We start from the raw sequence: 26,640 nt of genomic DNA, 5'->3' as shown, positions 1-26,640 counted from the left end.
TTTAGAGCTCTTGCAGTTCAAGTCAATTAATACCTTGGTGTCCCAGTGCTCCTGTCCCATTTCTCTGTCTCTGGCCTCTCCTGCCCTGTTTCCTCTTCTGCTGCTCTGTGGAGAGGAGGAAGGGAGGTGACACAACCTGACCAGGTGGTTTTATTTCCAAACTGCCTGAAAAGCCTGAATACCTGTTGGAATGACCCAGGGGGAAGAGCCAGCCAAGAACCTTCATGTTCCTATGTGAAAGTTTCTTTTGCTGACTCTCTGCTACCATCCCACCATCCCCTGAATTCTCTGTGTGACCTGCGACACCTCAGTCCAGTGACAGTGACACTGGGCAGTGTGTATGGCCCTAGATTTGGGTACAGAGGCACTGGGTAGCTGTGCTTGAGTTTAGGCTCAGCTTAGCACGGCCAGATGGCTTAACCCAGTTCCACCTATCTTGCCTGTCAGGCCACAGCTCAACTTGGAGTCATCTCCTCGCCCAGGCTCAGTTTGGACCTGGATGTTCTGAGATGCTGGACCAAATGTCACCCTCCAGCTAGAGCCAGACTGGACAATGTGGGGTCTGGACTTGTGGATTAAGACCAAGACTTAACATAACTGGGAGGGGTTGAGGGGGTTTGTTCTCAGCTCACCTGTAGCAACAGCCCCTGTGAGCCTGAGCAGGTCTGTCCCCAGCACAGGAAGGACAGGGACCTGTTGGAGAGAGTCCGGACGAGGCACCAGGATGGTCAGAGGGATGGAGAAGCTCTGCTGGGAGAGCTGGGATTGTTCAGCCTGGAGAAAAACCCAGCTTAGGGGTGGCTGAAGGGAGCCCACCAGAAAGGTGAAGAGAAACTTTTCACAAGGGCCTGGAGTGACAGGACAAGGGGGAACGGATTCAGACTAAGAGAGTAGGTTCACACTGGATCTTAGGAAAAAGTTCTTCCCTGTGAATGTGGGGAGGCCCTGGCACAGAGCAGCTGCAGCTCCCCCACCCCTAGAAATGTCCAAAGCCAGGCTGGATGGAGTTCTGAACAGTCTGGGATAGTGGGACGTGTCCCTGCCCATGGCAGGGGCTGGGACAAGACAGTCTTTGAGGTCCTTTGCAACCCAAACCGTTCTGTGAAGACAACTGAGCCCTGCAGAGGCTGATGCAGGATGAACCTCCCTCTGGAGAAGTGTCCATGGGCTAAAGGGGCTGATCGAGTGCTTTGTCCAGCAGGTGTGAGCAGCACTTCCCAACCCTTTGCCACGCAAATGTGGTGCTCTACCCTCTCCAGTGAGCCCCTGCTTCCCTCTGGCACAGAACTGGGGGAGAAACAGCAACAATAATCCCTCTGTGATGCACAGATTTCCTGGCACAGACCTTCATCCACGTGCTGCTCTGGATCCTGCAGAATCTGAGCAGCACAGTGATGGACATTGAGTGTTTTGATGGCGTGGTCAGGCTGGGCACCACTGTCCATGCCACACTCCTGCGAGTGTGAAGGAATGTCACTTCTAGGCTTTTGATTATCCCTCCTGGCTCTCTGTTGGACAGGAATAATCTCCTGCCCATCTTTCCTACGTAGATTTGGGCAGGATGAAAGGGTGTGGAAGGGTTTGGGGATGGGAGATGAGGTGGCTGTTGGTGAGAATTTATTCAGGATCAAGAACTCTGAGCACCGTGGTGAGGTAGCTTCAAAAAGGAGTTAAAAATCAGAATCATCTTAAAGAGCAAACATTTAGGGAGCAGAAAAGTTCTCATGTGATGTAAGCTTCCAGGCTGAAGGGATTATATGTGCATCATTCTTCTGTGTGACAGATGCCCCGGGGAAAGGGCTGTGTTTTACCCCTGCTCTGGACATGGATACTGGCAAGAAAAACAAGGCATTATTTTGGCATCATGTGTGCTTGGGAAAGGAACTGTGCAATGAATAAATTAAAGGCACACAAGTGAAGCTGGGTTGTCATGGCGACCAAATAGCTTCTATTGTTCCACAAGGAGTGTTATTACTTACTGCCCCTTGTAGGATAATTAATTAATCCTCCGACATCCTTTTGGGAACAATGGCCCTGGTGCTGGGACTGGGCAGGATGAGGAGAGCCCCTGGCTCTCCCAGCCTTTCCCTGGGACTCCTGGCGCCTGCTGGCTGCCTGGTGGTGAGGAACAAGTGCTGTCAGCGACCAGGCATTGCATGCTTCCAAAAGCAGTTTTCCACAGGAGTCCAGCTGGTTGTGGTGCTGTGGAGGGATCCAGCTCCAGCCACGAGCACTCCTTGCCCTCACTCCCATGGGAACCCTGTTCCCAAAATGAAGACGTGGTTGCATTCCTGTCCTAGAGGACACCGGGATCTCTGAAAAGGCAGCACAGTCATGTCCTGATGCTGGATGTTCCCAGACACTCTGACACTCAGAATGCCTTGCAGCTGCCTGCTGGTGCCACGTGTGTTCTAAGACCCAAAGCTGATGCACCTCCAGCTCCCTGGAGGGCCATTCCCAGACCCTGTGCCATGCCAGCCTGCAGGGTGTTCATAGGTACAGTGGGAACCATCTCCCAGTGATGAGAGACCAAAACTGCAGCCCTTATTTCAAAAAGTGTCTCCTCCTGGTTCATGGCAGCTGCTGCCTGTGTGTGGCCAGCCATTCTGTCAGCTCACTTTCTGGAGTGATGCTTTCTTGCTGTGTACCCCCCTTAGCAAGGCTGAGCAACACTGAGCTGCAGCCTCTGTTCCTGTCAGTGATTAGAAGGATTATTTGCTGAGCCAAGATCAGTGACATCAATTGAAATGTCTGGGGAAGGATGCCAGGGGCCAGGCCAAATAGGTGTTGGGGAGGGCACATTTGAGTGGCAGACCCTCTGGGAAGTGCTGATCCATGAAGATGAAAGGCCTTGCTGGAGTCTTTTCATCTCCTGTGCAAATTTACAAGTTGGGGATTTGAAGGCAGGCTGAGAGGAGGAATGTGTTCCTGCTGCTGTTGAGGAGCTCAGGTGACCCATGAAGGACAGAAGGATGGATCTCCTGGATAACTCACCCAGCCCATCTCCTTTGAGGTGACCTGGGACTGAGTTGCAGAGAGCAGGGTGATGCCCGGAATGGCCACCTAGAGCAGAGGCTGGACAGAGTTAAAAGAATAAAGTGGGTATTTATTAAAGGCCTTTAACAGGAACACCTCGGGCAGTTAAAAGAATAAAGTGGGTATTTATTAAAAGCCTTTAACAGGTACACCTTGGGCAGTTAAAAAAATAAAGTGGGTATTTATTAAAGACTTTTAACAGGTACACTTTGGGCAGTTAAAAGAATAAAGTGGGTATTTATTAAAGGCCTTTAACAGGTACACCTTGGGCAGTGCAAAAGCCTCCCAGAAGCCACACCCAAGGTGCACAATGGTCAGAGTTTTTTAGGGCAGATATAAGTTTGGTCTGTTTGCATATCAGAGGTAAATTTTCTAATTACATCTTCAGGTAGTTAAGTCACAATCCCCCAGTTTGCTTTCCCCCACAATTCATTTTTCTTTATACTTTTTGTTTGTACCTGAGGCTGTGATGGTGACCTTGGTTCTGAGGCCTGCAAGGATTGTTTTGTCTGACCAAACTGTGAAGAGAGCTCACAAACACTCTATATGGAGTTCAGTTATTCACTAATGCAGTACAGGACCTGAAAAATAGAAATGCTAAAAACTTAAGGCATCAAGGGAACAACCAGCAGGTGTTTATGGACTCTTGTTGGTGTGCAGTGGCGCTGGGGCAGTGGCAGTTCAGGTCTCTTGGTGTGGTCAGGCTACTGAGGAGTCTCCAGCAGCGTCTCTGAGCTGGGGTCGTGAGGAGCTCTGGCAGCGTGGAGCTCATGTCACAATCAGCTAGAGCAGCCTGTGACTGTCTGTCCTTGTGCTTTGTGGCCTGAATGCTGCCCAGAGTCACCCACCTGAAGGGTCTGGTTCAGCCAGCTTGCCCTGGTGGTGCAGTTCTGACAGTGCCCAGTACCAGTGGCTTCAGAAAGAGCTGCAAGTCTTCCCCCACTGCTGGGTGTCCTTTCCTCCAGCTGAGGATGGGCCTGCCCTGGGTGTGCTGTATATTCCTGCACCGTGGGACTAGAAGAGGACTAATCCTTCCAGTGTAGCCTTTTCCCTCTCTAGGCAGTCTCTGGGGACATATTTTTCTAGCATCAGACAGTTCAGACTCCCTTGAAGTATTAATGCACTATTTCAATAAGGAAAACTACCAGAAGTTTTGTATGCACTTGAAATAAGAGGTGGTTACCCTTCATAACGCTTCAATTTCCCTGCCCTATGGTCTGTGCAGTCCTAAACCTGCTCCCTCCTGTGTCTGCACACCGTAGACAGCTCGGAGCATCCAACCTTTATAGTCATGATTTCTTTGTGGCTCCTATAATTTATTCATCCCAAGATGCTCTCCTACATCTGCAATAACATCATTTCAGTTTGTTATAGCACCAGCTTTAAAGTTTTATAAACCTGGTGACAAGTTGAAAAGTTACAAGAGGATTGTTGCAGAGGGCTAGTGTAGGAAATAAGGCTTCCAGATGAAAACATTTGCAGGAATAGGGGTGTGAAAGGAAGGATGCCTGTGGGATTGCCAATTGCTTTTCCTGGGGGACAGTGTGCAGTGGGGAAGGATTAGGGGTCAGGGCAGGAAGCTTGGCAAAGCTGACCTTGATGTTTTGCTTCAGAGAATCACAGAATGGTCTGAGTTGGAAGAGATTTAAAGCTCATCTCATTCCAAACCAGGATACCTTCCACCACCCCAGGTTGTTCCAAGCCCCGTTCAACCTGGCCTTGGACAGTTTCAGGGATCCAGGGGCAGCCACATCTTCTCTGGGCAACTTCTTCCAGTGGCTCACTGCTTCCCAGCCCTGTGCCCCTGCTGCCAGGCTGTGCCTTGTTGGAGTGACTGCTCTGGTGCTGGCACACTGCACTGGATCTCTTGGAGGTTATGGCAGAAAGCATCGTGGCTGTTATTTCCCAACTTCTCGAAGCTTGCCTGAAAAACAAGCTGTCTGCTTTGGCAGATTTCCCTGTTCAAGAGAGATGTAAAGCGTGTCTCAAGGCAGCCATGAGCTGCAAGGGTTTTCAATTGGCTTTTAACCCAAAATGAAGTGGACCAGGTTTTGTGTAAGAGTGTTCTTGACCAGGACAGTTCATCCTACAACCTGCTACACCATCATCAGTGGGGCATCACTCTTCTCACTACATCGCATTTTCCAGGTTTTGGCTGTGCTTGAAATCGACTTTGTGGTGGAATCTGCCCTGAGCTCGCTTTACAGTTCTGTTTTCACTGGAATATATGTACACCTGCAAAACTGGACAAACACGACTTTGCTGCAATGTGCCCTTGAAAAGGATTTTCCATTGCTGTAGATGTCTTGAGCTTTGAAAAACAAGATTTTGAAGAAGAAAGTTCTACCATTATGCTGTGCCTTTTAGTACCATCTACTCTCTTCAAATGTGTCAATGTTTTCCTTATCCTTTATTGAAAATGTTCTGTTTTGTTGCTGTCTCTTTTCAATGCAGAAATGACATACAGATACTTCTCAGTCTTTATGTCCTTGGGTATCCAAATGTTTTTTTAAAAAAGCAAAGGTTAAAGCATTTAAATCCCACAGTCAGAGTTTTCTGGAGTTATATGCTGTGAGATACAAGTATGACATGACACTCCAGTGCTGCAAATGTTTCTCTGTAGCCTTGGGTATCCCCAGCCCTGTGACACTGTGGTATCTAAACTCTGTGTGTGTGTGTGTGTGTGTGTGTGTGTATACATTACATCTTGGTATTCAAGGCTGCTGAATATTTAGGACTGCCAAAATATGGGAAAACCAGGAGGCAGGGTTGGTGCTGAGCTGCAGATGGTGCCCTGTCATGGTGCTGCAGGGGAGATAGTCCTGCTGGGTTGCTGGAGGCTCCTGGGATGGAAGTGTGGTTGGTAGCACAGGGTGCTGTGTGGCCTTGGTGATGGAGAAGGATTCGGGGGGGATTCATGCTGGATATCAGGAGAAATTTCTTCACTGAATGAGTGGTTAAGAATTTGAGCAGGATCCCCAGGGAAGTGGTAAAGTCACCATCCCTGGCAGTGCTCAAAAACCGAGCAGACCTGGCAGCTTGTGGTATGGTTTAGTGGCCATGGGGGTATTTGGTCAAAGGTAGGACTTGGTGATTCTGGGGGTCTTTTCCAACCTTAATAATTCTGTGAAACTTGATCTTCTCATGGTAGAGCTCTGACTTGGGGTGAACTGTCCCTACAGGCATGGGGGTTATGTGCTTTTTTTTATATACACAAAGGGCTTCTGTGTGCTGTGGTCTAAAGCAGGGTATTGCAACAGACAGCTGGGATGAAAGATTTCCTCAGGGCTGGCAAGGGCTTGTGCCTTCCTCTGCCAGTGGTGCCTCAGCACAGCTGGGCTCACACAGCTCTTGGCCCTTCAGCTCCTGGTGTGTGGGGCTGAGTGCATGGCATGGCTGGGAAATCAAACAGTGCTGGCTCTGTGCACGTGGAACAGCGTTTCCTCAAGGGGAGATTTACCAGGAGAGGCAAATGTCCATGTGCACACTGCCATCGGTCACACAGTCACCCTGGGGACCTGCTCACTTTGCTTTCCCAGCAGTAGGAAGTGGGAGACACAAGAACACTTGGCTGGCTGAGGGAAAAAACAGCATTTTGATGATTTTTCCTGCTGCCAGAGGGATGTTTGGAGGAATAAAAGATGGCTGTGGCAAGGTGGAGAGTAACCTCCAAAGCACTCTGGACTTGGCAGCTTTGAGATGCTCTTGTTGGCATGCAGGAGGCACAGCTGCCTGCTCTGTGGCCCCTCTGGAGAGAGGGCAAAACTAGAAATCCACTGAGCTCCAGAAACACCTTTGCAAAGCTAATGTCAGGGACCCACCTCACCTGCCATCATTAGATTTGTGGTTAGGATGTTTTCATCCTGGCAGCAGTGACATCAGATGAGTACTGAGGCTGAGGGTGACTTTCACCAGCACTGACACTGCCTGAAAAGTCAAGGATCAGATGTGGACACCTACTCACATCACACAACGCCTTTCTTTAACAGAATTCCCACTGACACATCTGATGTGCTGACACATCTCTGGGACTGAGGTCGTGGGTGAGGACAAGGAAAGCATCTGGCCCCAGGGGTGCTCTGCAGGGTGGTGGTGGGGGGACTGGGTGCTCAAGTTAAAACAGTGAGTGGTCCCTTATCTGCCTGGAAGATGGGGATGGTTCTTCCAAAGGGGTTGCATAAAATAGTCGAGAATAAAGTGAACTCGTGAAGGGGCCTGAAGTGCTCCCTGTTCGCTGCTTCTGAAATCAGTTGCAAAGAAATTGTCCTGGCTTAAAAGCTAGAAAATAGGTCAGTGTGACTCATATGTCAATATTTACTGCATTTATGGCAACTTGTAGAAGGGAAAAATCTCGCCTGCCTTCCATAATACTTTACAAGTTATCCCATTCCCATGACAAAACTCTCCCTGTGCCCTGGCTCCTGGTACTGCTTGGACTGCAGTGACAGCCCAGTAAATTCACTACTACTTAGAGTCCAGTTGCTAAGTAACAAGCCAAAGATCACCATGCAGTCTCTCCAAATGCCGTGGCCAGATGGGAGCTGGATCTGCACAAAGCCCCAGGAATTCCTTTGGAGACAGAGCTCTGGAGGACTCGGTGCCTGTGGGGCAGGGAGCAGCCTGGTGGAGAAGCAGTCCTGAGGCTCTCCTGGTGGGAGGGGACAACTCCATTGCTTCCCCAAAAAGGGCTCCCCTGTGCTTGTGCTGATGGGCTGTGACTTTTCCAGCATTAATGATCACCTTGAATGAATATTTTTCTTGGCCAAGTGGCACGATTTGGCCATAAGTAGGAGGTGAACTGTGGGAACCTTGCTGGAGGAAGTTCTCAGTTGAGGAAAGACTGAACTGCTGGACAAGGGAATGATATCTCTTGCCCCTGAAACTTTCTGTTCTACTCTGCTTGTTTCTGCCTGGGGATCTTCCAGCATTCACCTGATATTTTAATGGGAGAGTTTGCAGAACGCTCTTTGTCTGCATCATGGGAAATTCTGGGTTATGGGAAAGCTGTGGGATGAACTGGGAGATTCCCAGCCCAGAGCTTGGGGTTTGCAGCACAAATAAAACCCGGTGGCAAGGCTTGTCGAGAGTGATCTCCCACTGTGACTCTTTCCACAGGGCTGCTCTCCCTGAGGAGTATCTCTGTGAGTCCTCCAGTCCAAGCCTGGGGATGGATGAGACAATCCAGTGCTCAGAACTGGAGTTTCCCCATTTTGCTCTCCAGGCAGTTCCCATTTGGGTGCACTCCCAGAAAAGGCCAAGTTCACTGTGCTCTTGGGAAGTGGCTGCACCCCACGGCAGAGGAGTCGTGCTGGGGAGGAGGAGAGGCTGTGGCTGGATGGTTTGCAGCGTGCTTTCAGCTCAACAGGGCTATGCATTGCAGTGCTCCATCTGTTCCTCTAGCAGCTGAGTTATCTTTAGCTCTGAACATGTCAGTGTTGTATGGTGCTGGTATGAACCACTTCAGCTTGCACCCCAGCATCCCTGTAGTAGTTAGAATTCCTACTGCAGAAAACTGCCTGGGATAATTTCCCTTTCCATCCTCCCCCCCCATATATTTTTTTTTTATATATATATGTTATATATATATATATATACACACATGTATTAAAAAGCTGGCTCTATTTGAGAGCAATGTTCCAAACTGCCACCTGTTTCAATAGCAATGTTGCAGCATTGGAGAGGATTACTGCAGAATGTTAAAGTAGCTTTTCTCCCCCAAGTGAAAGCTTCATCTGATTTGATTGAAAACCAAATTAGACCTTGGGAATCTGACCTTCTGACATCCTGTCATATATACATTTAAAGCACCCAGCAACAGAGGATGTACTTGTGCAAGGATGCCAGTACCTCGATATGGAACCTAAATCCAAATACAAGTGCTTGCATGTTGTGCTGCTATTTGAATATGCAAATAAATGGGGCTATAAATAACTCTATATGTTATGTACATGTTAAGTGAAGGTGGCAGATCCGACAGCTGAATGGCTCTGCTGTTTCAGAGTGCTGGGAGAGGCTCCCTGCACGCTCCCCATATCTCATGTATGCTCCTACCCCTCTCAGCCTCTCTGCTATCACATTTTTCAGGCCTCTGGAGAAGATCGTGTGTGGGGACAGGAGCTGTTAATATTCTGAGTCTGTGCTGAGTTGCTAGGCTACAGAGAGAAAGGAACATTCAAGGAAAAGGGATGGTAGAAGGAAGAGGGTCTGCCGAGCTGTTTGGAGATCCAGAGAGATCCTCTAGTCAGACGAAGGGATCATTTTGGGGAAGGAGGGTAGGCATGCATGTGGGATGAGCTGTGGGTAGTCCCTGCTGCCCTGGCACAAACGGAATCTCTGGCCAGCCCCAGCCAGAAAAAAACGGCAGAGGAGAAAGTAAAAGGCAAGATCCACGGTCCCCTCCCATGTCACTGCTTGCCAGGTGTGCACAGCTGTGTCCTGCTGCCTGTCCCAGGGTGTGCTGGGTCACCAGGCTGAGCATGCCATCTCATACATCTCTGCCTGCATTTTCCAGGATGTGCTGAGCTCCCATCTGAGGCTCTGGTGAGGAGGGAAGCAAACCCAAAATTTACTCATTGTTTACAGGTTGGATCTCATCTGCTTTTCCCTCTGCAGCACCCTGCTAGCCCAGGGTCTCCTGGATCTTCAGTGTGGCTGCAGGGGAAGGCAGCTGAGGCTTCTGTGTCCCTGACCACCTCCTTTGATGCTTCCCTAGGTCACTGATACACAAAACATTGACCCTTTCATCCATCAAGAGTTTGTAGCTAAGATTGCAGAGGTTTTAAAATACAGAAGCTCCTGTCTGAGCCCTGTTATCCCAAGTCCCAGCAGTTTGCCCCAAAAAGGAGTGTCAGGTATTTAGCTGTACCAGCTGTGAGCCATCAGACCTTTCAGGTTCTGTGAGTATCACTCTTCTGGAGGGATGGGTTTTCTCTATGCTTCTCTCCGTATCAGGTTCTTCAGAGGAAAAAAAAAATTAAACAGTGTTTTTGGGTATTTTTATTTTCTGGATACTTTATTTACCGAGCTCACGTGGGCTCCCTGCCAGCTCTGCAAATAGAGATCCTTGGCTCCAGGACTGTTGGTCCTGGTGCTGCAGCAAGCACTCACTCAGCATGGACAGGGACTGCAGCTTGTTCTCCCCATCCAGTTGGCTGTGAAGTCAAAGTCTGCTCTGCTTGTGGGCCTCCACAGCTTGCTGAAACCTCTTTTTTCTTGTTTTTTTTTTTTTTTTTTCCTTCATGCATCCTGTAATAAGCTTGGCTCGTTCAGCAGAATCAGGAGTGTTGTGTACAGCTGCAGTGTGGATGCTGTTTTCAGAGTTAGCAGCACTCACCCATAAGGTCTGTGATCCCCCAGTCAGGATTGGGATGGATGAAGTGGGAGAGGGCCAGCCTGGTCCATATGGTGGGCACTCTGCTGGCCTCAGCCTGTGCTGGTTCACTTGGCTTGAGCCTGGAATAGCCATGGGCAGATGAACTCTTGGATGGAGGAGGAGGTATCCATCCATCCATCCCTCCATCCCTCCATCCATCATCCATCCCTCCATCCCTCCATCCATCCCTCCATCCATCCATCCCTCCATCCATCCATCCCTCCATCCATCCATCCATCCATCCATCCATCCATCCATCCCTCCATCCCTCCATCCATCCATCCATCCATCCATCCATCCATCCATCCATCCATCCCTCCATCCATCCATCCATCCATCCATCCATCCATCCCTCCATCCATCCATCCATCCCTCCATCCATCCATCCATCCCTCCATCCATCCCTCCATCCCTCCATCCCTCCATCCATCCATCCCTCCATCCATCCATCCATCCCTCCATCCATCCATCCCTCCATCCATCCCTCCATCCATCCCTCCATCCATCCATCCATCCATCCATCCATCCATCCATCCATCCATCCATCCATCCATCCCTCCATCCATCCATCCATCCATCATCATGATTACTGCTTCCAGTAACCTTGACAAGTAGAATTTTTTTTCTAGAACAGATCTGATGATACCTCTGCCCTTTCTTGCTGTCCCAGCATAAATGGCCAGTGCTCTGTCCACACCACAGCTGATAAAGCTGATTGCTGGCCCTTTTCTCTAACACCATTCCCTCTCACTGAGCTCGTCACCTGAAGTATGAATATTCTGCACAGATACAGCAGTGCAGAATATTCACTGCACAGAGTCACCCCTGGTACACAACTGGGTCTCTGGGTGCAGGAGTCTGGGGGTTTGCAGGTGGAATGGTCTGCATCCACTTTGCTTTTTCCTGTTGAAAAGCCAGCCTTGTTTTTCCAGTCCCAGGGCTGCCATCCTCTGTGCTGAGACCGTGCCTGGCCTAACTGAACCCTCCTGCCAGAAATATGTTCTGCTCTCCACCATCTACTTCAACCTCCCTGTGTGATCAAACTTTGCCTTCTGCAGGAAACAAACACCAATCTAAGATTTTGGTCGAGCCAATCTGTGCCAGCTTAGTTGAGGTGATGGTTTCACTCAGGAGGTGCTAGTTGTCTTAAATGATTTAAAGGATTTGTTTACCTCTGGCTAACTCCTGGGAAATGACATCTTTCTGGCAATTTTTGGAACCTGAAACAGGAAACCTTCCTTCCCTAAGTTAAAACAATGTCTTCAAAGCCCTGAGTGCCTTGATATTATTGCAGGGTCTCATGGTTTCAATGCTCAGAGCTGCATATACTTTTATTTTAATTTTTTTGCCAAGTAAAATAATATATTTTTAATTTTATTTTGCCATGTAAAGTAATAATATTGCTTTATTTATAACATGAATTCTTACCTCTGCAGCTCCAAACTGGAGGTCTTGACAGCACAGAGAATTACAAGCTCTGTCTAATTTTTTTCTTCAGGGAGGAAAAAATAATTTCTGTGTTTACACACTTAGCACTTGCCCAGAGATGTGGGGGAAAGGTTTAGGAAGCATCACTCATCTTCCAGCATCATCTTTCCCTTGACATAATCCAGTTTTCTTCCTCCATCCTTCTGTGAGTTTTGGAAACTGATATCTTCACTAGTCACTGTTCAAATGTCTCACTCGGATTTAATTTACTCTAATAGGCTGGTTGTTGCATGTTTAATTAAATACCGAGTAATTATTAAAAGCATTTTTGAGCTTCCACGGCTGTATATTAGATATGCCAATATGTGTGTACAGGAGGACACTGGCAGCACAGGCTGCAAGGCAGGAAGGGCACTGCCAGGAAGGAGAGGACAGGGGAGAGCTGGAATTCAGGCAGCAGCACTGTGGAGGGCAGTGGGGTAGAGGGCAGGATTGGTCACCAGTGGAAGGTGAAGATGGCCTTGGAAAGTACCAGGGTTTTCCGTGGCGGGTCAGCATAATCTCTTTTAAATCACCAAACACTTCACACCAAAAAGCATTTTGTAATAAAAGCAACTTCTTGAATTCCCTTTCCCAGCTCTGCAATGCCTGACCATAATTCTTCTCTGGGAGTCCACAGAAACAGGGTATTATTGCTTGTGTCCCACACTGGGCACGAGTGGCCTTGTGCATGCCTGGGGAGAGGTTAAGAGAGTTAACAAAAGGGGCTACGTTAAGATTTTCCCTTAAGTAAATATTCTAAGGGAGAGAAGGGACAGAAGGAATGCTTGGAGCAGCCATTTGGAGACATCTGATGCTCTAGTAAAACATAAATGTGAGTTCCCTATCATTTCCCAGCTCATCTAGGATTAGATCGTGTAACAGCATCCTTCTCTGAGCCCAAAAGGGTGAAATTCATGTAGTGCCTTTCCCAGAATTTATGTATGGCCTTGCTTCTATGCCCTTAGGTGGGTCTCTGGCCAAAGTGCTCCCTTCTGAGCTGGAATGCCAAGGCAAGATACAGGAAATAAAAATGTGTCCCCATTAAGTGGCTGCTCTCTGGAAAAGGCAATTTCTCAAGTTGTGCTGGGTTTTGAGAGCAATCTAGCTGGTGGTGCACAAACAGGACAATTGAGGGGCAGAAAGGGCTCTGGGTTTGGCTGCTGGCACCTGGGGGGAACAGAATGAGGAGAGCAGCCCAGCAGGAGTGGTGTGCACCGGCTCACAGATTTCATGGCTCAGGGGTAGAAAGTGCCTGTCATTGTTTTCAGAGCACTTGCCTGAGGAAGATGTGCTGCAGGTGGTGATTTTGGGATTGCTGCCTGTAACTCTGAGCAAGGTTGCTGTTTTGCCTGTGCTCACAGAGCAGGTGACACTCGTCCCTGTGCCCATCAGTTCTGCTCTTTGCTCTCAATCTCTGCTTCCAGCAGACTTTTCCAGAGGACTGGGGCAGTTCAGCAGGTGACACGTGGTGCTCAGACAGGGCTCTGAGGACCAGGCTCATGACACTGAAGGTCTTGTCACAGCAGATCCCTTTGGCTCAGAACCCAGCTGTGTCCTCTAAAGTGACACCTGCAGGGCCAGCACCATTCCAGAGGCTGCAGGGATAGGACGAGGCAGGTGAGAAATAGGGCAACAAAGCCACACTTTCCCCGCACACCCTGGGTTGTTTTGAGGATATCGCCGACACCTGTCCCAGTTTCTGGTCATGCATTCAGCAATTAAACACATGCAAATTACTACAAAAGTAGATCAGATTAGTGAGGGGAACATATCCATGCGAAGTACTCCTCAGGTCTTGAAGAAAATGAGTTCAAGAGCACACAGCCCTGCAGCACAGAAGGGCACAGAGTATATCCTAGAAGCCAATTCTTCTTTGCACTGCTGGAAGAGTGCTCTTCCTGATTCCCAGGTCCGTGCTGACATCTGGCTATTCAAAAAGAAGGAAGGTGGGAAAAGATTGTGTCTTTCCTGCCTGCTAGGCTGAAGTGTAGGGAGAAGGGCAGTAACTGAAATATTTGTCACTTTATGTATAACAGCTGTCATGCAGAACTTCAGACTGGTAAGCTGGGCACTGGCACTTGCACCAAAACACAAATTAAAAGCAGTATTTTGGCAGGATGCTCTCCCCATGAAAAGTACAGTAAGTACAAATCCGCTGCCTCCTGCCTCAAGCAAAGGTGAGAGTCTGAACAGACTCTGCTGTCTTGGGGCTGGAAAGACTGCTGGCAGGTATTTACTTCTGGCAGGTGAAGTGGACCACGTTGAGGTCTGGGATGCCTTGATTTATCTCTTTGGAGATGGACAAGCCCATGTGAGGGCTAAGTAATTTTCTTTGATGAGCTTGCTAAGGAAGGGCTGTGGCCATTGTGCTCTGTCCTTCCTGTAAATTCCTGTATTTTCCTGCACATTCCTGTACATTCCTGTACATTCCTGCACATTTTACACCATTCCAATTCCTTGCAGCTGACTGCAGGCAGATCCTGTCTTCTCCCCTTCAAAACAATTCCTCTTTATTTCTCCTATCCCCTCCTTCAAATGAAACATACTTGAGGACTACTTTGTCCTTTAATTTCTTTCCCAAGAATGACGGGAACAAGAGCTGGTGTTTAATCATCAAAGAAGTTGAAGCCAGCAAACTGTTCATTAGTCTCTGGCAGTGGCAGCTTGGTTTTTACTAAGTCAGATGTTCCATTTTTCTCCCTCTTTCTGGAGCATCTTGGCTTTCCTAATGTTCTTTTGTGATCTTGGACAAGGAGACCATATGTCATTTGCTTATATAGGGAAGGACTTTTATTTGGTTGCTTCTCCAAAAGGAGGTTCTTTATCAAAGTCAGGGGGGAAAAAAGTCAAGTGGTACAGCTAGAGCTGGGGATGAGTTGCCAAACCTCCTTTGTGCCTCATGCCCAGAGTCCTGCAGCAGCAGAAGAGCAGTGCACTCTCTTCCCTGCAGAAAAGTTATTGTTCCCAGTGCCTTACAAGTGCTTGGTGAAACAGCCTCCAGTAGCAGCCTGGAACAGTCGCCTTCACTTTCAAAGCCCCACTGAAAGGTATCCAACTCATTTGTCATCCACAAAAATGGACCAAGCACAGGCAATATCTGTGTTGCCAGAATTGCTGTATTCTGAGCAAATATTTGACCTCTCCACACAAATTATTCTTTACATTTCTGATCCTGGTGCCTGAGTCTAGTGGAGCCCCTAATAATCCTGCACACTTCTGCCTCTGGACTAGCTCAGTGCTGAGGATTCTCTGGGTCACAGCACGAAGGAAAATGATCTGACCCAGCCTGCCCGCGACGTGTGTCTCTTAGGAGCTGTGCTGGGGATTTAGGGAGCAGCTGCCTGGGAGCTCTGCTCAAATATGGAAGGAGTTGGAAGATGGAGCATTGCAGCAGCAGGCTCAGCATCCTTGAGCTATTCCTTCCTGTGAGATCCTTTCTGTATCAGCTTGAATTTATTTTCCATATTAATGCTTAGACCTTCCAAAATACTCTTATGCTCCTGACTTCATGCTTTTGTAACATCTAATTGCTCAGGCTCTGTGGAAAGTTATTTCCATTACCTTGCCTTCAGCCTATTCTTGTATCAAAACCCATTGCTGAATGTCAGACTCCACCAGAGCTCTGCTCTGTGCTTAACCCCTGCAACAGTTCTCCCTGCCTTGCTATCTCCTGCCTCTATCAGAGCCTCTCAACTACTTGTGAGAGTATTTGTAGTTATTTGTGCTCTGATGAGTAACCCTGAAATGTCTAAAAGGAGACGGGACCCTGTGAGCCTGGGAGCACAAGGTTGTGGTTGCTTACCAGCTTAATACAAGCACTACAGGGAGTTGGCAAAGAGAAAACCTGATTTGCACCTGTTTAAAGTGATGTGCATACAGTGAAGAGCTCAGCAGTGGGATTCAGGGCCACAAGAGTGCAGATGCCAAAGGCTGAATATTTTGAGGAGTAGGATAAGCTCTCATAAGAGAAACTGAGTATCTTCAATTAAGAAGGTACAAGCTCTGACTGAGGAGATCCTGAATTCCAAATAGCTGCAGAATTAAGTATCACAACAAAGACCGTTTTTAACTCATATTCCTCCCTGCCATTCTCTTTCCTGTTACGGAAGGCAGGCTATGACAGCATCAAGACTTTTGGTCTGACACAATACACCTGTGTCTCCAAAACCAGCACAAACACTTTTGTAAGAACCCCACTTGGGTTCAGAGGGGCTTTGTGTCCTGCATATTGACACGGGGCTGCAGGAGAAGAGGGGCTCCTTAATTTTGTATCCCTCCTCTCTCTGCAGTGACAGAAAGGGACCCGATGCCTAAACTGCTCCTGCCCACCCCTTGCTGTCCTTTGGTCCATAGACAAGGAAGCTCAGGTTCCCAGGCTGAGCTGGCTCCCTGAAATGCTGTGTCCCTGGGCGCATCCCTGCACGCCATTAACACACAACCAACTGCTCTGTGTCCTCACTGAGTTATGGTGGATTCGGGTAATATTTGCTACCTCCAAGCCCCAGCATCCTCCTGCCCTCCAGTCTGTCACTGCTTCAGCAGCACCCAGTCTGTGCTCCCCACAGCAGGAGTGGCTCCTCTCATGTGTTAGTCCCATCCCCTGGATTCACAAGTCCTCTCACTGCCTTGGTCCCTCCAAGATTTGCCTTCCTCTGCACAAATGTGTTTGTTCCTATGCTCAGATTTGGCATCTTAACCTGGGACACTTCTCCAAGGGGCAGCTTTGGTGTTGTGTGACAGTGCGTTCATTTCTGCTCCTGGGTTGCACAGAGCCAGCACCAGTGGGGAGGGTCCAGGGCCAGTCCAGGTTTGCTTCCCAAGGAGCATTTCACTCCCAAAAGGGGCTCTGTGAGGTGGAGGAGAAGTACCTTAGAGGATAGATGTTAATAAAGGTGTTTGGAAAATGAGCCGGTGGAAATTCACTCTGAATTCATACCAAGAGTGCCAGCTTATTTCCCTTCTTGCTGTGACTCAGCTGCTGTTCCCTCAGACTTCTCTGCCCTGTCCTCTGAGAGTCTGGGGAATCCCTGTGCATGCTTGGCTGAATTTGTTGCCTCTGGGGTTCTGCAGGAAATACCTTCCTCCATTCATGCCCCTGCCGTGTCAACATTCCAGCGTTCACAGTGTACACCATCTTTGGTTTTGGGGTCACAGCTGAGCTTCAGGAAAGGCTCTAATTATGGGTATCCTCTCATCTGGAGATGGATTTTAGCATTCCTGCCCTCAGCAGCTGGTAGGACACCCCATCATCCCAACATTCCCCATTACCTGGGACCCTCCAGGTAATCTCCCCTTCCTTCTGCAGTATTTTTTATGTCCCTCTAGGTGAACTCACAGGGGAGCATCTCTGCACCATGGGTGTCTGCCAGCTCTCACCTCTGCTTTGCATGAGAGAGAAAAAAGCCTTTGGAAAGGCTTTGGGAAACTTGGGAGCGAGGGCATCTGGGGGGAGCTGGCACTGGCAGCTCACAGGGAGCTGCTCAGTGGAGCACACTGAGCCAGGCATGTGCAGGGATCCCTCAGGGACAGCCAGGCCCAGCAGCTTCCCAGCTTTCCAGCAGGCTCAGGTGCCATCCAAGCCCCGGGAGGGGAGCTGTGGTGCCCAGAGCCATCCCACACACCTCTGGGATGGGAGGGCAGCTCAGGGATGCTGCTGATGATCAGGGATGCTGCTGATGCTCCGGGATGCTGCTGCAGGGGGTTAAAGCACTGGAAGATGCTGGGTACCACACTTTAGGGACAAACTGAGGGATCTGGCCTCTGCTGGGCTGGCAGAGATGGAGGAGAGGCTTGTTTAGAAACACACAAGCCCTTTTAGCAAAGAGGCAAGTACTTTTTTAGGTCAGTGAGCTTCCTTAGGCCAGCTTCCTTAGGCCAGAGCTGTTGGTTCTGGCATTTCAGCCTCCCACAGTGGGATGGGGAGGGCAGGGGCAGCCTGACATGGCCAGCTGAGCGCTGGTAGCACAGCCCAGCTGGACAGAGTTTCAGGTCTCTTTGCAAAGCTTGCTTTTCCTTGGGATGGAAAAAGGGAGAACAAGGGGAGGCATGCAATTTCTGGTATCTCCCTTCTTCCAGCCTGGTCTCTCCTCCCCCAGCAGGCACCAGATGAAGGAGGAGGTTGCACAGGGTGGCCTGGCACACAGTGTGGGTCCTGCCTTTGTCCCACTGCAGATTAACTTGGCGGGGCCAGCAGGGAGCTCCCCGCAAAGCTCTCCCATCCTTGCCCCAGCTGTGATGGCCGTGGCCAGACTCTGGCCCTGCCTGAGCATTTTATGGTCCTCCACAAAGAGCCGGTGGGATCCATCATTTGGAAGCATTTTTGTTGCTGCTGAAGCCTCACTGGTGCAGGGTGGAGAGGATGTAGGCTGCCAGGTCAGAGGCAAGTGGAAAATCAGATTTTCCTGCACCTCTTGCTTGCTCCTCAGCAGCACCAGTGGAGAACTCTGCTTCCTGGGGGTGTGCGGAGGGAAAACCCCTCACCAATCCCTTGCACAGGCAGCAGGGAGATCCAACTGTGTTGTCCCACCAAAGTGCCTCAGTGGTGGGGTGAAAGGAAGAGCTGGAGGGGTATGTGGGCTCCAGGTGTGTTTGAATTCAAAGTTCTTCACTGAATCCAGTAAACTGGCCAACCTTCTGTCAGCTGGTGATTCTGGGAAACCCAGCTTGTGCAATATCTGCGGCATCAGCAGGCTTGTGAGTGTCATGGATTAGTGGGAGGTCTGGGAAAGCCTCATATTAGCCCAGTGACGGATAAAACCCCACAACAAAGGCATCATCATCATCCAAGACTTGGAGGAAAATCAGGCTCAGTACTTCTGATTCCTGAACCTATGAACCCCTGCATGCCTTGGCTCCATCTGGCCATTCTGCTTCTGCAGAACGATGTCACCCTTGGCCATTTTTGTGTGTGCCTCTGAAGGGAAGGCTGTGATTAAGATCTCAGCAGCTCTAGAGCCTGGCCAGGATGTGATGTTAGGGTAGCACATGGGTACTTCATAATTGCCTGACCAGGAAATGGGGAATGAAGGGGAAGGCAACCTCACTGCTTCCTCTCCTGGATTCTGTCCCTCTCACTTGCTGCAGGGACCCTGCCAGTGCCTGCCTGGTGCATCCCAGAAATCTGGGGTTTTGAGCTTTCTGTGCTTTCTGGTACTGACCCCCTGGAGAATGCTGCTTTTGACCTGAGGCTTTGGAGAAGGCTTCCAAGTTTGAGTGATGGAGTTAAAATCACAGGTGTTTAGTTAAATAGAAATGTGTGCTTTCACATGGTGAAGGGTTTTAAATTTGAGATTTTTATAATATAGTAATAGGTATGGAACAAGATGGAGGAACTTGGGTGGTCTCTTTCAGTGCTCATCTTCCTTCTTCTTCATGGTTTCAGGCAGTAGTTTCTGGTTGGACAGTTAGTGCAGCACTGAGGGTCACAGGAATTTGGTTATTGGGTTAAAAGTGCAAATAATATAGGTGTTAGTTCTCTATTGGACTGTTTATCTTTAACAGACCTTGTAGCTAGCGGGATCTCTCTCCATTTTGCTCACTTTTAGCTGGTGGCTAGAAGTGTTGCTGAATTTTCTGTACTTTAGATAAGATTTAATAAAAAACCAAGCCCGAACACGAGAAAATACATTTCCTTTGTGTGCTTTTTAATCCTGGCTCTGAGTGAAGACAGAAGAAATTTCAGACAAGCCACTAATTAAGTGGTGCAAAACTCCACCCCATTACACCTGCCCTATCCCTCTTCCCCATAACTTGGTTCTGTGCCCATCCCATGTCAGTGCCCCTTGGCATTCCAGGGAGGGCTGACCGCTGTGGGGTGGACACCTGCCCTGCTCTTCCTTCTGCCCAGAATTCCTGCCTGCTGTTCAACAACGTGATGAGAGTAGTGGAACAAGAAGTGGAGCACAGGGATCAGCAGAGGGGGAGGCTGAAGGAAACCTGAGGCACTGTGTGAACCATGATTATCAAGTGCTCACCTCCGTGATGCTGCCCAGAGAAATCTGCTGTGCCAAGAAAGTCAGGAAGGTTGGAGAACAGAGCTCAGCCCTGGGCTGGGCTGGCTGTTCTTCCCCAGGAAGGTCTCTGCGCCTGAAGAACAGCATCTAGCTGATGGCTAGGGTGTAGGCTTTTCTTTCTGCACCCCTCTGAGTTTGTTCCCATCAGTGCTGGGAGTACAGAGGATGTGTTTTGCTCACTTTGTGAGCAGCTTGCCCTTTTTGTCTTCTGGAGATCAGTGCCACCTCTTGCCTGCTGCTGCTTGAAGGCTGGCAGGAGCCTGCAGTGACAGCAGGGTGGCCTGGTTAGGGGTGAGGTGTTGCAGGGCTCTGTCAAGGATTAGGAAAATGCAGGTCAGTGAAGGAGCTTGCCAAGATACAGAGTTCTCAAAGGGGGAATGGAAAGGATGCCGCTGTAGCCAGGTACCCCACAGGCAGGGGATGAGTCTGTTACCAACAGGGCTAAGAGGCTTCAGGAATTTGGGTGGTCTGTGCTCTCACTGCAGTGTAGCCCCAAGCACCCTGGGAGGGATTCAGCATCTTCCTTTGCAGGGTCCTGACAAAACGAGAATGTTTGTGCCTCAGAGAGATGGACTGGAGGCTTCTGAGGGAGGAGTTTACAGTCCTTTAAAAAGCAGAGCAAAACAGGTCCTTGGCCAGAAAGCTGTCACTGTGTCTCTGTTCTTTTCAAGACAGCACAAGAAGTGACAGATACCGCTCTGTATCTGGTGTACTCTGCAGATTTACTCTGTGACCTTTCGGATGTGCATGTGGGTCTGGATTTCTGAATCATAGTTAGATACCCGAAAGCTGGCATTATCCGTGATGTGGGATTATTTGAGCTTGTTTTCAAAGGTGTTAATCAAGCCTGGCTTTGAATGAAATCTGTGGGAGAAGACAGGCAGGCAGATGCCTCAGTGCTCAGCCCAGATGTTGGTGCATGAACAAGCTCCTCACCAGAGGAGATACACAGAGCTGGGATTTGCAGAGCAGGAAGGCTCATCCTGCAAATTCACATGGTCAAGAGGATTCCTGTAGCACTGTAGGGACTGCTTGGGAAGAGACAATGTGTCTGTGATCCCACCTGTTCTAATCATTTGCAAAAATGCTTTTTATTTAAGGACTTGGAGGGGGGGGGGGGGGGGGGGAATCTCTGACTTCTGTAGAGTCACTGTCAACAGAACATGTGCCCACTTCCTAATCAACCAACATCCTATTAGTTTAGTGCTATCTTGTTTATCCCAAAAATCTTGTCTCCCAGCCTATTTAAGACCCATTGTGAGAACATTTCCTGAGAATGTTTCCTGCCATTGGTGTGTACAAGACTCCTTCCCATACTGCTTGTTTACCTGAGAAGAAGAAACTGTTCCATTCTGTGGCACCACACTGTGCCTCTGAACAAGCTGATCCAAGCTTCTGCATGTGCCCAGCAATGGGTTTGGTTTCTGCAGATGTACAACCACCAAAGAGCTTCTATAAAATTCTTGTGTTAGTTTTAAGTGTCAGCTTTTCTCTATTGGACAAGAGGGGAACATGAGATCTGTATGGCATTGTGCTAGCTGGGGATGGTCTGGGAATCACAGAATCATTTAGGCTGGAAAAGGCCTCTAAGATTGAGTTCCACCTGTGACTGACCCCTGCTTTGTCAGCCACTGAGTGCCATGTCCAGTTGTTTCTTGGCCATCCCCAGGGATGGGGACTCCACCACCTTCTTAGCCATTCCATTCTGACGTTTAACAACCCTTTCCATGATGAAATTCCTCCTGATGTCCAAATTTACGGGGAATTTTTCAAGGAACTGCCCCTTTACCAGTGGATCATGCTCCACTGATGACAGATTTCCTCCCCATATGTCCCTTCCTGAGAACCACGATGAACTCCCAACTTAGCTCCTGTAATGAGGCAAGTGCTGAGAGCTTGTCAAGGCTTGCCTGGCTCGACCTTGAAACCTTGGCCTCGAGGTGAGGCTCTCCCTGTGCCCTTTGGAATGGCCTCAGCTTCTGCTGGAAACAAAATTGGCTTTCACCAGCTGTGTGGTCACGAGCAGTGCCTGGGCATGAGTGGATGGCATTTATGTGACCTTTATATGGGGGAAGTGGGAGAACAACCCTGAAAGTCTTTGGTGGGTTAGCCACTGTTGGTTGATGCAATTTGGTGCTCCTGAACTGCTGCTGGTGGTGCAGCAGGCTGGGACAGCAGGAGTGGGATGCAGTTTTGTTTGGTTTGAGTCATATAATAGCATTTTGTCCCCTGGAAAACTTGGGTTTCCTCCCATTTTCACAGAAAAAATCGCAGCACACACACCTCAAAAAAAAAAAAGAAAAGCCAAAAAACCCCAACAAACAGAGTGTTGGAGCTGTGGACCCAAACATTTGGGTGGTAAGGAATTGGTAGAGGTGTCAGCAGTGGTGCTGGGATGGAGCTGCAGTGGCCCAGGCTGACGTGTTCCCGTTTCTCTCCAGGATTACACCATCACCATGTACTTCCAGCAGAGCTGGCGGGACAAACGCCTGGCTTACAACGACCTTCCTCTCAACCTGACTCTGGACAACAGGGTGGCTGACCAGCTGTGGCTGCCTGACACCTACTTCCTGAACGACAAGAAGTCCTTTCTGCACGGGGTGACAGTGAAGAACCGCATGATTCGGCTCCATCCTGACGGGACCGTCCTGTATGGCCTGAGGTGAGTCCAAGGGTTTGCTCTAATGCTTGCTGTCGAAAGTGAAACCTCATTTAGACTTCTGCCATTTCCAAAAATATTCTGGTAAGGCAAGGACCCAAAAGATACTCAAGTGCTGCACGGGTTTATTTCTCTGTTCTATCTCCAAGCTGGAAATGGCTGTTTCTTTCAGGCCTCCAACATTTCCTGTGCTGCTATAGATGGATGTTGGAGAGGGGAATAGTCTGCTCTGGGCGTTTCAGGTCACTGTCGTTCATGTTGCATAACACTTCCATTTGAAACACTCATTTTCAGTTGCTTATAATTTTCTGCAAGTTTGGGCTATGAAGATGAGCCTTTGTTACTGTGGTATCCAAGGTTAAATTTCTGTAGCCTTTTAATCAAACCACTTCAGTCATATTTTGCGTTCAAGATAGGTTTGTGTATGGTTTTTAAAAAAATGTCTGTTTACTAGAACAATTCCAAAGATTGAGTCTTAAAAATTGATATCTGGTAGGAAAATGGTCCTCAGTGAGGACATTTTTTTGTGGTGTCTGGAACAAATTGATATAGGCAAGTCCAAGACCTTTGAAATCACTGTGCTTGTGGGAAGTAGAGGGAGAAAAGGTTGATCTTACTCTGTTATCTTGGTATGTGAGGGGGCCAGGGGAGGTAATAATGTTAAATGGAGAGGCAGAGGGCTAAAAGGCAAATTTGCAGCTCCAGGATTCTTTAGCTGAAATCCGGGAAATGATTATTCCAACCCTGTGTTTGTTCACTATATTCCTAGTATTTTTTTGTTTGTTTGGTGTTTTTTTTTGGTTGTTGTTATTGGGTTTATTTAGTGAGGGTTTTTTATTTTTGTCTCTTTTTTTCCTTTCTTTTTTGTCTTTTTTTTTTCTTTTTCAATTACCAAAATTCACAGCTGGCTCTTTTGCCCTGCCTCTACAAATATTTGTGATAGCATCTCTAGGCTTATGTCCCAGTGCAGCAAAGGGAAGGAAAGACCTTTCCCCTTCAGAGAGGGTACACTCACCCTTCCCATTTACAGTATCAGCTCTTGGGCTGTGTTCTGTGGCAAAGTGTGACTTGTAGGATTATTTTACACCTCTCTGAGTGGCAAGGCTGTTTTGGGGAGGGTAGGGCTAGGCGTAGGCATGGTAAAGCAGGAGGCTGCCCAGAACATCATCCTGCCAAAGGTTGTTGTGCTCTGTGCTGTCCCTGCAGCAGAGATCTGGGAAGCCAAAGGAGCAGCAGCCACTGCTGGTGCTGAGGGACATCCTGGGGTCCCTGGGCCGGGTCTGTGCTCTTTCTTCCTTTCAATTAATGAATGCCTTCTGCTCCAGGCCCAGAGACCACAAAAGGTGCAACAAACCCAGCTTTGTGACCCTGTCCCTGTTGTGCCTTTTCCCTCCCAGGACAGGTACATCCATCTCTCTCCCTCAGGCCAGTGATGTTGTTTGGCTGAAACTATCAGAGAGCCCCAAGCTGGTTTTACTGACCCACCAGAAAGACTGCAGCAGTCCCACAGCTGATTCCCCCAGATTTTCTCATTGTATTAAAACAGGAGTAAAGGCCAGGCAAGAAGATATTTTGACTTGGGGGCAGGTAGGAGTATAAATTCAGGAAGGAGGGGGCAAAGAGTTCTGCTGAGCTCAGGCTGCTCTTTGCTGCTGATCAGCCCACCTGAGCACAGAGCTGCCTCCCCCAGGCTGGTGGGCAATCTCTGCACACACCTGCACAGCAGAAGTACAAAGTGCTGGTGTATTTTTATCAGCTGCCATTTAGTCAGCTCGAAGAAGAACGAGCAGTGTGAACCCAGCAGCACAGGTGGCAGGCAGTGGAAATCCTTGGAGGGTTTACACTTGAGCTGGCTGGGGCTGGGACACCGTGCCAGCTCCTCATGCACTTCCCCTCCCATCCCATCCCGTCCCAGCTCCCTGCAATGACCTGTGCAAACGGGAGACAAGAGAGGAGGAAAATTGCACCCAGGCCAAATGATAGGAAATGACAGCTGTTTGCCCGCTATTTCCAGGGCCTCAGTAAGAGCCCTGTGTTGGTTTAACTTTTGGCTGGTTTTCCTGGAAGCTGCTCCCTTGCCCCTGGAGAAAAACGGCAATTGCAAAAGTGAAGCTCTGAGCAATGGCAGCTCCTGCTCCCCCAGCTGTGCCTCAGGTCAGGATGGGTTGCTGAAAGCACTGGGATTACAAGCCAGGTGCCCCAAAGGCTTGAAGTCCCTCTGGCTTTGCTCACAGTGGTAGGAAAAGGATTTCTTTAGGGCTGCTTTCTATACTGACTCCTGCAATTTTGCTGAAAGCAGGAATACTAGGTCCAGTTTTTTCCAGGTGCAAATAACGGTGATCTTCCTCAAAAGTACACAGCAGGTGTAAGCAAGCAAGAGAACAGCCCCTGAATATTCTCCTGTGCTCCCCTCCTCTCTGTAAACGTGCAGCCAGGCTTGCCCTGCCAGCAGGAAGGGAAGTGCAGGTCCGCCCTGTGCTCTGAACCCTGCTCTTGTCTTGCCTTTTGTGGAGGAATTTATGAAATGGAGTCACCCTGAAGGCAGAGAGCCCAAAGGTGGCAATGCCTGCTCCTTCTCCTTTGTTTGCCTGCTTCCCCCAGCGAGATCCCACATCTCCTGCTCCTCTCCCACCACCTCCTTGCCAGTCGCTTCCCCCTCCTGAGCTGATCTTGTAGCAAAGTGACTCAATCATGCTATTTGTGGCACAACACTCATTTTTTTTCCAACAGGCTCTGATGTCAGAGAGCAGGGAAGGATGACATCCTGGCAGGCCTCTGCCTTCAGCAAGTGTTCCAGGGACCAGCAGGACCAGGCTCAATCCCTGGACCAGAACCCAGGGTCCAAGTTAAGGCACACCCAAGTCATGAGTAGTTTCTGACTTCTGTGAGAACAAGAGCAGGCTCCAGAAAACTTGTTTGCATGAGTAAATGAAGCCCTGTAATCCATTGCAAAAACTGGGAGTCAGAAAAGCATATTCTTTTTGGTTTTGGTGGAATTAGCAAATTAATGGTTGAAGGGAGTGCAATACAGCTCCATCTCAGGGAAGCATTCAATACAAAAGCTTACTCCAAAATTAATTCCCACCGGGCTCAGATTAAAAGCCGGTTGCCAGGTCTCCAACAAAAGGAAGGAATAAACAGCAGCAGTGATGCTGGGATGCAGGACTGGTGCTCCCTACCCCCTTCCCCAACTATTTACCAGACAGCACAAATCCCAGAAGACCAAATTGAGCCCTGAGCCAGCCCAGAGGGCACTCCCAGCTCTGCAAGCACCAGGTGGGATGGGAGGATGCAGGAGGTGTAAGCTGGCATGGTGGTGCCTGAGCTCACCTGGGCCCTGAACACCTTGCTGGAATGAGAAGTGAAGCACAGGAGGGATATTCACCCATGGCATGAAACAGGGGAGTGCTAAAATGTTGTGGAAATTCTGCAACAGAAGGGAGGCTTGGAGGTGCTATACACAAAGACAAAGCTGCTGGGTGCTGGAGGGAGGTGGGTAAACCACTGAGGAAAAGCTGGATAGAACTGGCTAAATTTATTATATTTTTCCACCAAATGGTGTTTTTGGTTTTTTTTTGTCAGAAATTGCATTGGTTCCATCAAATTTTAAACAAAAAATTAGGGAGAAATTTTTTCATTTAAGGAAAACCACATCAGAGGATGTTGATGTTTCACTGAGATCGATATTTCCCTCACTCTTTCGAGCTGCTTTACAACCACTATTGATATTTGAGTAACAGAATTACCGAGGCATTCTCTCGACCTTCAGACGCTGGAGCCCTGCCCCAATAGTCAATAAGCTTTACATTATCATACATTCAAGCTACACATTGGTCTGGGATTTTTATTTCCTTCCCCAGACCATGCAGCATCCATTTGGTAGTGAAACAAGTCGACACTTGTCAAGTGCTGATGTCACCAGCATTTTGCTGTCTTTTTTCAGAGACCTAAAAATAGCAACAATGCTGAAATTCTCCTATGGTAATTGGGGAATCGTATTTGAAACCAGCTTTAAAACACCCTTCAGGGAAATCTTGAAGCCGCTTGGTTTTATTCTAATTGGAGGCAGAACTGGATTTTTTGGCAAAACA

The 26,640-nt window shown here is 48.8% G+C and overlaps 1 protein-coding gene across 2 annotated transcripts in view; it reads left to right on the top strand.

Moving 5' to 3' along the window:
* The window catches only part of LOC134050254 (gamma-aminobutyric acid receptor subunit beta-4), a 72,480-nt gene that overhangs the window by 26,863 nt on the left and 18,977 nt on the right, over positions 1-26,640 (top strand). For both annotated transcript variants that reach the window (XM_062503199.1, XM_062503198.1), the window contains exon 4: positions 22,332-22,552. In XM_062503199.1, the coding sequence (XP_062359183.1) occupies positions 22,332-22,552 (221 nt within the window). The remainder of the gene's footprint in view (positions 1-22,331; positions 22,553-26,640) is intronic.

The sequence above is a fragment of the Cinclus cinclus genome, chromosome 15, assembly GCF_963662255.1.
Source record: "Cinclus cinclus chromosome 15, bCinCin1.1, whole genome shotgun sequence".
Classification (NCBI taxonomy): Eukaryota; Metazoa; Chordata; class Aves; order Passeriformes; family Cinclidae; genus Cinclus; species Cinclus cinclus.
Note: the sequence above shows the minus strand (reverse complement) of the source record. Positions and strands in the feature narration are given on the sequence as shown.